The 12,520-nt window shown below is 40.2% G+C and overlaps 1 protein-coding gene across 2 annotated transcripts in view; it reads right to left on the reverse strand.

Moving 5' to 3' along the window:
* LOC116304775 (kynurenine 3-monooxygenase) overlaps positions 1–12,520 on the reverse strand; it is a 44,887-nt gene that overhangs the window by 14,071 nt on the left and 18,296 nt on the right. The window contains exons 3-17 of one of the 2 annotated variants that reach the window (XM_089027707.1): positions 12,004–12,101; positions 11,113–11,202; positions 10,095–10,143; positions 9,690–9,777; positions 9,386–9,478; positions 9,211–9,283; positions 8,893–8,964; positions 8,469–8,531; positions 7,576–7,634; positions 7,428–7,485; positions 7,047–7,136; positions 6,324–6,381; positions 5,656–5,738; positions 5,351–5,452; positions 4,613–4,672 (exon numbers count right to left, since the gene is read on the reverse strand). In XM_089027707.1, coding sequence (XP_088883833.1) covers positions 4,613–4,672; positions 5,351–5,452; positions 5,656–5,738; positions 6,324–6,381; positions 7,047–7,136; positions 7,428–7,485; positions 7,576–7,634; positions 8,469–8,531; positions 8,893–8,964; positions 9,211–9,283; positions 9,386–9,478; positions 9,690–9,777; positions 10,095–10,143; positions 11,113–11,202; positions 12,004–12,101 — 1,136 coding nt within the window. The remainder of the gene's footprint in view (positions 1–4,612; positions 4,673–5,350; positions 5,453–5,655; positions 5,739–6,323; positions 6,382–7,046; positions 7,137–7,427; positions 7,486–7,575; positions 7,635–8,468; positions 8,532–8,892; positions 8,965–9,210; positions 9,284–9,385; positions 9,479–9,689; positions 9,778–10,094; positions 10,144–11,112; positions 11,203–12,003; positions 12,102–12,520) is intronic. The other variant, XM_089027708.1, reaches the window with a different exon arrangement.

Here is a 12,520-nt window from a genome sequence, read left to right on the forward strand (position 1 = left end):
AAACGCAACAGGGAATGGACTCAGCGGCTCCCCCAGGTCGTCGCGGCTTTGAACAACGAGGCGGCCAGGGCTACGGGAATGAAACCCAAGGATGCCATAAAAAAGAAACACGTGGAACACAAGTCCTACGTCAGAAGTTCGAGGGCGGTCGGACTGAAGGAAAAAAAGCTCCCCCGCGACATAGTGGTCAGGCACCTCTATCAGCCGGGGGAACTTGAAGGTGGCAGTAAGAGAGCCACGGATCCTAACTGGTCCCTGGAAACGTATAAGATTTCGAAGTCCGTCACCAAGGAAGGGCAACCCGTGTTGTATTACCTAGATGGCCCAAGTCGTGGATTTGTCAAGGAAGAGCTGCTCATAGTCCCCAAAGACTCAGAGTAGTGCTGCTCCACGCGCCCGATTACACTCTAGGCATGTCAGTCTTACGTTGCCTCTACAATGCCCGCGTTTATTATTTATGCGATCCACGGAGAACTGCTGATCGTCATTTGGGTCAAACCTCCATAGTAGAGGTATGTTACATTTGGCACACCTTGCCCCTTTCTTATAGACGTCGTCCACGCATAGGTCGAATTTGACCCCCGCATAGCGGGGATCCGTACTCTTTTCTTCGTCGTGCCGCTTGTAGCGAAGGAGTTTCTTGGCGATATTCTCTTTGGCTATGTCTTCGGGGGTGCGGTCGTATCGCAGTTGCGGACCCCAGGCTCTTTTTAGTTGCTTGGCATATTCTACGCGGCTTACGGCGGTGTAGATAAGGTTGCTCCAACACAGCCGCTGGTCTATGATCCATAAGGGTTCTTTTATGGTAAGCCCCTGCGCACTATGGACTGTCATGCAATAACCCAAGCGCCAGTCTGGATGGGAGGTTATTTTTTCCACCTTTTCTATGGGTACCCAGGCTTTATCGTGCGTTACTGCGTTCTGCAGTTGGATGTCGGTACCAGGTACCCAGACGTCTCTTTTTTGCATGCGGGTGTCGTGGGGTTTGTAGCAAACAGGTACGGGATGCGTAGGGAAGCGCTCTCGGTGTATATTTAGCAAATCCTTTTGTATGCGAGACTGTGCTGCACGCTTACTGCTCAGCACCAGATCCTTAGGGTGCCAGGCGTATAGAAAGTCCTCGTATTTCTTCGCTCGTATGCGTTTGCGCAGTGTTTTGCATTGCTCGGCGTCACTGAGGCCCCTTAATTCCGCTTTCAGGTTTCTTACTTGATCCTTACTGCGGTAATCTGTGTTGATTTCCTCCGCATGGTCTATGAAATCTTTCAGCCATTCGTGGGGCATCTCTCCGGCTATTGGAGGAGGCTGGCAGGGATCTCCGGCGAATATTACTTGACACTTTCCACGGAGGAATTCTACGAATTCTTTGAGGATTTCTAAAGGAACGGTGCAAATCTCATCCCAAAGTATCACCGGAGGTATGTCGTGGATAGCTTCAGGTACCCACTTTTGGCCATTCCAACGAAAGAAGCTGTGGTACGTTTGAGCGTCGTGGCCCATTTCGCAGAGTTCTCTTTCCAAACGATGCGTTAGAGTTAGCACTTTTAAGGCCGGAAAGAGTTCTAACACACGCGTCGTCTTACCGCTGCCTCCCGTACCGTAGAGGTAAGAGAAGCGTTGGTAGGAAATGGGGTCGGCAACTGAAGGTAGAGGCTCTTTGGTAGGCGTTACGGTGCCCTGGGTGTGCAAGGCACCGGAGGTGCCCCCGTGATATTCTACACGTGCCCTCCAAGACCTTATTTCTTCATCTTTGACGCGCCATTGGCCACTTTCTGCGAGTTCATCGGCAGTGTAGAATTCCTTCATCTTTTCCAATACGTGCGGTTTCACGTATAAGGAATCCGTGGCTACGCGTGGAATGTCTTCTTTGTCAAACCGCAAGAGCATTGCGAGAAGGTTAATGTGCGCATATGCGAGCATGCTGGCACGCAGATGGTAATACTGTGGTCGATGGTCCTGGTAATAACACAGCGCATTCCATTTGCGTTCTTTTTGCTCGGCTTCTATGAAATAGTCCCACTTCTCCACGGACACCATCGTTCCTTGTTCATGGGCACGCTTGATGAGGAAACTTAGTTCGCCTTCGTCTGTTATTAGGCGTCGCTGCATATGTTTTTCACCCTCCTTAGCACCTTGCGTGAACTTTCCTATGACAATCCTCGCGGTGGGGTTGTGTTCTGGCAACCACTTCGTGTAGGCGCTATGGCAAAGTATGGCTTCATGCGCGGTGTAGGTGAGTAGTTTACGTTCTTCGAGGAACTTCAGTAAGGGCACAGGCATCCATTCTTTCTCCTGCAAATGCTTTCCATACCATGCGTAAATTATTGGATGCAGGCCCTTTGCTAACTTCCAAGATGTTAGCCTGACGAACCCCGTTGCTGGCGCGTCGTAGCTGCCGTCTAAGGACACACGAAAGAATTGCGAGTCTGGATGCCCGTATCTATCATAATATTCCTTACAATCCCCCAGGCCTTTAAATGACGCAGGATAGCAGTGCTTCATGTCTAAGGAGACGTATTCGTCTTCGTCGTACTCCATGTTCCACAAGCCGCCGTGGCCGTGTTCTACGCACGCTTTAGCTATGTCTCCGAACTCTTTTGGGGTGGGTTTCCAGCCGTTTCTCTTCTTGGCAGCTAAGAAGTCCAAGCTACGGGAGCTCAGGACCTCGTCCGAGAAGTCTTCGCCCAGGGTCTCGCACGCGCTCTGGATGCGCTGGTGTTCAATCTTGGGCCGGTAAAGAGTACCGTCTTGCGTCATGAACTGACTTCCTTCCGAATCCATCAACCATATTGAGTTCTCATGAATTAAGTTCACCAACGGCGAGGCCTCGTAGACCTTCGTTTCTTTCTTCTTTGGGAACCGTAGCTCTCGCCACGCGTGCCCGTTGTACTGGTAGATGACTATGGGCGCACCACGGCCGCCGTACTTATGGGTCCCGGGGTAAATAAACCCGTCCGTGATGTCCTTGACGTGTATGCGCCTTTCTAAAGCAACCTCCAGCTTTTTGATGTTGTCTATCGTTGCTCCGGCCCTACGCGTGGCATGCTCCCATTTCCTGATGGCTTCTCTTCTCTTCAACGTAAGCTTACCACCACGAGAGGAATCCTCAAAGAACTCTCTCACCAACTTCCCGACACAATTACCAGGATGTCGCATTGGCTTTAACTTCTTAACGTCCGGCTCCTTAATTTCATACGCGCCGTAAATGACTACGGTAACCGGGTAAGCGACCTCGTAGAACAACATGTCTATTCCCTCAAGTGCTCCCGGACGGGTGTGCTTGTTTAAAACGAACAGGTTCTGCTTACCAGACGCCCGTATTGGATTACGGCCCTTTTCTATCACCCATTCGCCGTCCAAGTACTTTATAAACGTCAACTCCAGGCGGTAATTACCTTCGGGCATTACGTTGATTATCTTTTCGGCCCTTTCGTAATTCATAGTTTCATCTGTATCTCCCTCCATAAATGTCGTGAAGGCAAAGTCGGCGTCCAAGTTGTCCAACACCCGGGTTCTGAGCTTGCGCACAGTTTTGTTCTGAATGCTTTTGATGGCGTCCATCTATATCTAAGGAATATTTTAACCCTCATTTACGACCCTGCCCATCGTTTCGGCTACCTTTAATCCCCAACATAGCAGCAGTAAGGAAATCGTCGCGCAACATATAACAGAACACGGGTAATTCCCGCGGGGAACGCGTGTTTTCGGAGGGGCCTTTGACGCCTGTAATACCCGCGAAAATCGGAGCTTAGCGTTTTGGATTTCGCGAGTCCCCCTACCTGCTGCTCATAGGCAACGTTATTAAAATCCGATTGAGTTTGGAGATCGATTTTATTCAACATTTTGTAAGAACAATAACCATGATCATTTCAAGCATCACATTTAAAGTGCTACTATGACGAAAATCGCTCAAACTTGGATTCAGCTGAAACTTCCTAAGAATACTCTTTAAAGGTCCAATAATCACTGTATGAAGTGTTTTCTCGATATTCAGTACGAAAGTATGATATTTTTACGATTATTTTTTGGAGTCTGTGACGTCATACACTCAACATCGAACATCGCTCCATACATTTCTTTGTAGTTTATGATCAAAATATCAGTAGTAAAGGGAGAAAGAAATACCCAAACACCCCAAAATAGAAATTATAGTCACAAGTAATGTGAAATTAGCACATTAGCCACCCTTCATAGGAATAAAATAAATTAAGGATTTATATACAAAGAAATATATGTAGCAATGTTTGATGTTGAGTGTATGACGTCACAGACTCCAAAAAATAATCGTAAAAATATCATACTTTCGTCCTGAATATCGAGAAAACACTTCATACAGTGATTATTGGACCTTTAAAGAGTATTCTTAGGAAGTTTCAGCTGAATCCAAGTTTGAGCGATTTTCGTCATAGTAGCACTTTAACTTTTTTTGTCTCACTGTGCTGTAGAGGCCAAATGAAATATCCAAAAAACAAAATCATATCTAGCGATAATAAAATAAAGTATGAATATATTTTCACAAAAAGTAAAAGATGTGTAGCTACCTTTGCTAGCTCCTTCGACATGAGATTGAAATAATTTCATTCTAATTTCTTTCACAAATTTTCTTTCCTACCTTTTCTTGGAATTTGTCCCTCTCGATGACAATGTGATATGGGATCCTTGAAAACGTCACCTTTGAGAAAACAAAAACAATCAAACTTTTTTTTCAAAGAAAGAAAAGAAAAGAAAAGACTTTGCCTTCCTGATGTTCGAAGAAAGACTGGTGACAACCTCTTTGTGCATAGGATTGTTGAAATGGTATAGGTCTCTTTAATGCAGTTTTAAAATAATAATTTATTTTTTCAACTTGCAACAAGAATTAACTGGAAAGCATTAAAATGCAATGAATGTTTTAATGGCATAGCCGCAAAACTCTTAAAGATATTGAAGATCAAAGTTAAATTCGAGTTAATGGATTCCTGATTGCTTGTCGTCGTTAAGGTTATTCCCACATATTAGAAGTCTTTTTCAAACACTTCACATTTTACATTTTACTGTGATAGGCAAATTTTTTCATACAAAAAAATACCAACAAAAAAAAAAAACAAAAAACAAAAAAAACAAAACGAAGAACAAATTGCCATTTATGGCAATACTTAGATTTTAAATTTCTATGCTAATAACCACATGAGGCGCGAAATGACAGAACGTTTTGATCCCATTTACTATAGTATAAGGCTCAGATCAAACGTCGAACTATACATGAGCCAAACGCATTTAAAACAATGGAAAACAAGTCGGTCTTCTTTGATGTCATTAGGTTCGGCTGATGCGAAGTTCCACAGGTAAGTCTAAGTTGTTATAACCTTACCATGGTGTATAAGGGAATGATAGTTTTAGGCATCAAGCTGTTTAGAAAACTGTACAATTTCTTCTTTGCCAAGAAGAGAGTCGAGTTGACGGATGAGCGCATCTGAGATAGATGAGATATATCTAAGTTAGAAAATTTTAGTTATCAAAGACGGAGTTAACATTATCGCGTAGCGGAATCGTATTTTACATACACAAGCAAAAAAGAAGCACAAATTGGAAGCAGTAAGACGCACATTAAATTTGCGAAAACTTTAAGCACTTGCTGAGCTTGGTTTACTTAATCTAAAAATGCAATTGACGTACTTCAATATAGTTATACATCGCTAAATCACAAATTGCCTCAGCATCAGGATTTCTTGTTCTGGAATAGTCAGCCAAGGCTGCTCCTGAAAATCGAATAAAAATTAAAAAAAAAAAAAAAAAGTTTAGCTTTCGTCCACATATATGAGTTATAAAAAACGTTTTCACTTCTCTTTCAAACAGTTTTAATTTTATTTATTTGTTCGTTTTTAGTTGGCCCCTTTTAAGCGGTTTTTTAACGATGACTGAATGTCTCCGAGTCCAACATAAACAACAAATATATCTGTTTTGTTTGTTTAGTGATTTTTTTTTGTATTCTCGGTGCGATGTCGATTCATCATATTATTAAGGTATAAAATCTAGAATGAACTACGAGGGTTCGAAAAGATCTTGTCCCATCGGATTGTGCGATTTTTTGTTTACAATACAATACACTCAACAAAACTGAGCAACTTAATTGGACTCTACAGAGTACAATTTATGATTTAATTGTACTCCTTTTGTCCAATCAGAATCGAGTAATTTTGTTGAGTGCATTATAAACAAAATAACCAACAGGTATAAAAACTAGGATGAACTAAGAGGGCTCAAAAAGATCTTGTTGCATCGGAGTTGAAGGACACGTTTTACTGTGTAACAAAGCCAGTTACAGTATGGTTCTTAAAACTCACCAATGTTATTGTTGTGTTTCTCCACGAGTCCATCAAGAACGAGGCAGTCCTCAAAACCCTATGAAAAAATATGTAAATATTGAAGAAATAGAAGACGCGCGCGAGTGGTGTGTGCAGTTATACAGCAAGCGGGGATTTCCGGAACACGAGAGAAGTGTTAGGAGTAGCACGTCGCGTAGCGGAGAGAGTCTAGACACTCCACACAGCACATCGAGCGCGTTTTTTATTGAAGAAGAAAAAATAGAAAACGCGCGCGCGAGCTGTGTGCAGTTATACAGCACGAAGGGGTTGGCAGAATATGAGAAAAGTGATATGTAGGAGAAGCACGACGCGAAGCGGAGTTCTTCTAGACACTCCACACAACACACAGCAAGTTTTTTACTTATAAAATACAGAATACAATAGCCGTTATTTTGCAAAGGAATGACGCAACTGAAAGTGCGCGCGCGTGCTGTGTGCTCTCATTAAGCACGCGCTCCCAACCAATCAGAACGCGAGATCTATAACAGTTATTTTATAAATAATAAAAATGATTAAATAAAAAAAAACATGCAGTTCAAATGACCTGCCAATGACTGGATCATGAATTACAGAAATCCCGAGTCCAAATTAGCCCTCATACGACACAAATATCAAAAAAATAATTATTAATTATATCATTTGAAACGGTAAAAGGTTTTGAAATGACGAGCTGGAAGACAATTAAACGAAAATCTTGCTTACGCAGTTCATTCCTTGTCCATAAAATGGCACCATAGCATGAGCAGCATCACCCATGATCACTGCCTTGTCCTTCACGTGGTACGGCTTGCACTACAACGAAAAAGCACGCTTATGTTCAAACAGAAGACCTCAGAGATGGTTGTATCGATTCCAGTGCGTTTAAAAAATGTTTCTAGTAATTTGTAGGGGAGTGGTTGTTGCTTTGCGGATAATTTGAGCTGTTCTCTTCAAGCGGCCATCCACGACGATTAGCTCTACGCGGAAGTATAAGGAGGTGATTTTTGAGCGGGACTAAATTTTAATTTTCCAAGCAGAGGTGATAATGGTAAAGCACACTAATAACACAGACAGGCAGAAATATTAAAAGTATTAGATTCGTACCTTGATGGAGACCATAGGCCCTGTTGGGTTCTTGAAGAACTCTTCTACCAAGTATTCTCTGTGATAAAGAATAAAGCAAATAATTAGGAATAATGCAAAAAAGCATGTTTAGCTTGGCTAACTATTAAAAAAAATGTAGAGCACTCACTCTCCCATCAGATCTTTAAAATCTGGGAATTCTCTTGAAAAAAATTTGATAACCTCTTCCTAGAAAAACAAAGAATATAAGATCATCAAATATTTAACGCTCTGAGCGTGCATAGAAGAAAACAAAATGCTGTCAGTAAAATCAACCCATAGAGCGTGTGCATCTAACAGTACGTCATACAATGGTTGTAACACATAGAGCTTGTGCATCTAACAGTACGTTATGCAATGCCTGTAACACATAGAGCGTGTGCATCTAACTACGTCATACAATGCCTGTAACACATAGAGCGTGTGCATCTAACAGTACGTCATACAATGGCTGTAACACATAGAACGTGTGCATCTAACAGTACGTCATACAATGCCTGTAACACATAGAGCTTGTGCATCTAACAGTACGTCATACAATGCCTGTAACACATAGAGCGTGTGCATCTAACAGTACGTCATACAATGGCTGTAACACATAGAGCGTGCGCATCTAACAGTACGTTATACAATGCCTGTAACACATAGAGCGTGTGCATCTAACAGTACGTCATACAATGGCTACAACACATAGAGCGTGCGCATTCAACAGTACGTCATACAATGGCTACAACACATAGAGCGTGCGCATTCAACAGTACGTCATACAATGGTTACAACACCACACAGAGCGTGCACATCTAACAGTACGTCATACAATGATTATAACACCACACAGAGCGTGCACATCTAACAGTACGTCATACAATGGTTACAACACCACACAGAGCGTGCGCATTCAACAGTACGTCATACAATGATTACAACACCACACAGAGCGTGCGCATTCAACAGTACGTCATACAATGGTTACACCACAAAGTAATGTTGCATTTGAAAGTAAAACTACATAGTATACGTTACCCTATTAGTGAGCATGTCAAACTGTTCAAACGGAAAGAAAAGTGTACAGGTAAATGAACGATCCTGTGAATAAGCAAAGTAAAAATTATCAGTAACATAATTTGGTTCCGCGAACACATGACCCGTTAAAAAAAACCCTGAGGTGAAAAATGATCAAGTTACGAATATTCTAAATGTACAATGTACATGTATAAGTTGTAAAAATGAAACTTTTGAAAAATGAAGTTCTTCATATTCTAGTTCAGGCCGATATCTTCTGGGCCCAGTTTGGTACGAAGAGTGGATAGCGCTATCCGGCAGATAAATCCTTATCCAGTGGATAAGTCAATGCTGTTATCCAATAAATTTATCCAGTGGATAAGATTTATCCGTCAGATAGCATTATTCACCATTCGTACAACCAGGCCATGAAGTTTAAACTTACTTGGTTTGGAAGAGCAATTAACATGAAGGTGTTTCTGGGCCAAATATGTAGATAGTTGACTTCTATTGCAAACTATTAAATCATATTTAAGCATTAGATATTTACATATTTAATATCCAACAAGCTTGGAAGCAGTGCAGTCAGTGTCCTGATATCTAGTTGGGGAAACGTTTCACTCACGCACTCTACCACTACATTAGATATTCTATGCACACAGCGCTCAACTTTCAATGTTGATTTTTACAATCCTGAGAAGAGGATAAGGTTTAAAAATCTTTACACAAAAATAGTGACTACAACAGACATCTGGATTGGTACCTGGCCATCTTGGGTGGGTCGCAAGCGCAATTCTTTGTATCCATGAGGAATATAGGTTTGACTATAATCAAATCTGCAAATGGTGATAAATGAATTACTGTATTAACTTAGAACTTGATCAGCCTACTGTATGTATAATAGCTTACAACATGAACCTATAGTAAAAGAAACGAACCTTGGTTTTCTCATCATTTCTTTTCTGATAGTAGAATATGCTCCATCACAGCCGACAATCAAATCTGCATTGATTTCTACTTTGGTATCGTCCCTGCAAAAATAGTGATCAAATGGATACTTTCTCTGTTCTTACATCTATACAAAATTTGGAGTTCGAAAGCGTGGGTGGTGTGTGCTGCTAATGAGTGGCCTCTCGCCAATGCAACCTGGGTTAGAGTCCTGCTTTTCTCAGTGTCATATGTGAGTAGAGTTGTTTGTTGTTCGTTGCAACTTATAGTCACACCTGAGATGCTCTTTCTTACCAGCTGCATGTAACTCTGCCATTTTCCAGGTCTGTATGAACCAGCTTGTGTTCGAAATGATGATCAACATTGACATAAGTTTCTGCAACTGTAAAAAGTCTTAAGTCTTCTTGTTATACTGTATTTATGAGAAGAACTTTCAGTATAATTCATAGTTTTGATAACAAAAGTATTAATTGCCATTGCTTTTAAGGGTTTCAAAACATTCTGTACAGGTAGAAAGGCAAGGGGAAGAGCATAGGCAGAATATCTGTACCTTACTTATAATATTTAAATCATTGTCTGTCAAATTGTGAAGTTGGTCTACAGCACTTGGGTAATAGAAATAGTGAGGGGAAAAAGACTTATGGTGCGGAGGTGGAAGGGGGGGTGACACATCCTTAAATATAATTTGTATTTCAATACCTGTTAATAAATGTTCATTCATCTTCCGTCTCTCAACAGATAGAATGCACTAAGAATTAATGCATAACTCCATTAGGCAGGGTATTCACTCTGAGTGATTTACGTATGGCTGTATGCTATTCAATATTAATGAACCATTAAAAAGCGAAGTATGACATTTTTGACACATTATTTTCTATATACAATGCTGCATGATTTAAGCCTTTACAAATAACTTTAAGAATTCATTACAGTGAATTAATTTGTATATATCACAGTTTATACATGCTTCCCCACTGACAGAGTCTCCTTTTCTTTTTCTTTAGTTTGATCGGCATTCGTGAAGAAAAGGAAACTCTGCCCCCAACCGTCACCTTTTCTGTTACACATGTGTGAGCAATAATAGGCAACTGATTTGACATTGGAAATATTAGTGGGCTCATTAATAGTCAGCAGTTATCCTAAAAGGACACACTCATACCTAGTCACTTCTCTTCTCTTATTGATCTCACACTTTGGTTGATGGGAAGGATTTAGTGAGTTTGCGGTGCATCAAGGGAAGAAAGGAAGAGAAGAGCAATAGTGACTGCATGGCAGATTACGTTTCCTCTCTCCTTCCTAAATGCCATCTCTTGCATCAAAAAAGTGTAAGTGACGACTCAGGGTTCGAGACTGGTAAGAGGATATGCTCTCTAGTAATGAGGTCTCAGAAATCTTACAGCAGACTTTTTGGTTGTCATGTGAAGAGGTGTTCAATTAAAAAATCCAGTTTCAAAACCGGTTTTTTCGTTCACAACCATGGACTAGTTACTGTAAATCAAATAATTTACAGATCCGTTCATAAGATTCTTTTTTTCTCCCTCCTCCCCCTCCCCCCCCCCCCCCAAAAAAAAGGAGAAAAAGAAGCCTCCAGGGAAATACATACTAATGAGTATTACTAATACTCAAATGAGCTGTGCATAAAGCAGTCTGATTAGAATTTGGAAACAAGTTTAGAAGTTAATGCAAGAACAATTATTATTATTATATACAAATATACCTGGTCTTTCTTTCCATAAGGAATGGCATATTTTTTCCCATTTCTTGGATGAATCATACGAGCATACATAGGTATACCACCCTCTACCATCTACAATAACAAAATTAAAGTAAAGCTGTTAGCTGAGGAGTTGTCATTCACAACACAGGGACCCATTTAAAATATTATTATGTTTGTTTTGTAGCCATTTCATTTTATTTGTACATTGTTTGCAATTGTCTGAATGAAAGCAAAAGAACAAGTTAAATATTAAAGATAAGAAATACATTATTTGAGTTTTATTTGTTAAGTTCTTCTGAGATGAATATAATAAGAAAAGAGAAAAGAAAAATTGATACCACATGCAGTCAATGTCATTAACGTTGTCCACTGAAAAAAAACATTTACACATTTACACATTTACACATTTACACATTTACACATTTACACATTTACACATTTACACATTTACACATTTACACATTTACACATTTACACATTTACACATTTACACATTTACACATTTACACATTTACACATTTACACATTTACACATTTACACATTTACACATTTACACATTTACACATTTATACACATTTACACATTTACACATTTTGACATTTTGACTAAAGTGAGCCTGAACTTTAAATGTAAAATTCAACTCGTGAATCGAAAATCGAGAATGCCCCGACCATTTAGTGAGGATAAGATGACAGAACGTTTGAGGAAACACGTGATATATCTTTTAGTCTAAATGTGTAAATGTGTAAATGTGTATAAATGTCTAAATGTGTAAATGTCTAAATGTCTTTTTTCGGTGGACAACGTTTAATGACATTGACTGTATGTGATAAGAAAATAAAATTAATATTTTCTCAAACTATCCAAGAACAGACAGTTAATATACTCACAGGTCCATGAGCACCGACAGCCTTCAATGATTCAATGCCTCTAACAGATAATGCAAGGTTGATGCTTCGACCTTGGACAAATTCCTGAGAGCGAGGATCTGTCAACCAATCAAAGGGCTTAATATTCACATGATTTCCTGTAACATAACTTCTCTTTTCTTGGCTTTAGCTTTTTTTTAACTCAAGTTTGCTTACTTTCCTCTTTATATAATTTTAATAAAATATACGTGTACATAATATTATCAGTTTTTAACTCGTAAAATAATAATAAAATAATTTTCAGATGTAGGCTAAAAATATTGGATACTCAACAGTCCAACTAGTCCAGTCCTGGACTCCCTTTCGTTCTTTCTGCTCCAAAGGGGAGTGGACCACAAGGGAGTTCAGGACTGGACTACATGTATAGCCAGACATGATGACTGGTCATATCAGAAAATAAAATAATTTTCAGATGAAGGCTAAAAATATTGGATACTCAACAGTCCTACTAGTCCAGTCTTGGACTCCCTTTCGTTCT

This window comes from Actinia tenebrosa, unplaced genomic scaffold (genome assembly GCF_029948245.1).
Source record: "Actinia tenebrosa isolate PJP-AT-01 unplaced genomic scaffold, QUT_ActTen_1.0 PGA_scaffold11__36_contigs__length_13525064, whole genome shotgun sequence".
Lineage (NCBI taxonomy): Eukaryota > Metazoa > Cnidaria > Anthozoa > Actiniaria > Actiniidae > Actinia > Actinia tenebrosa.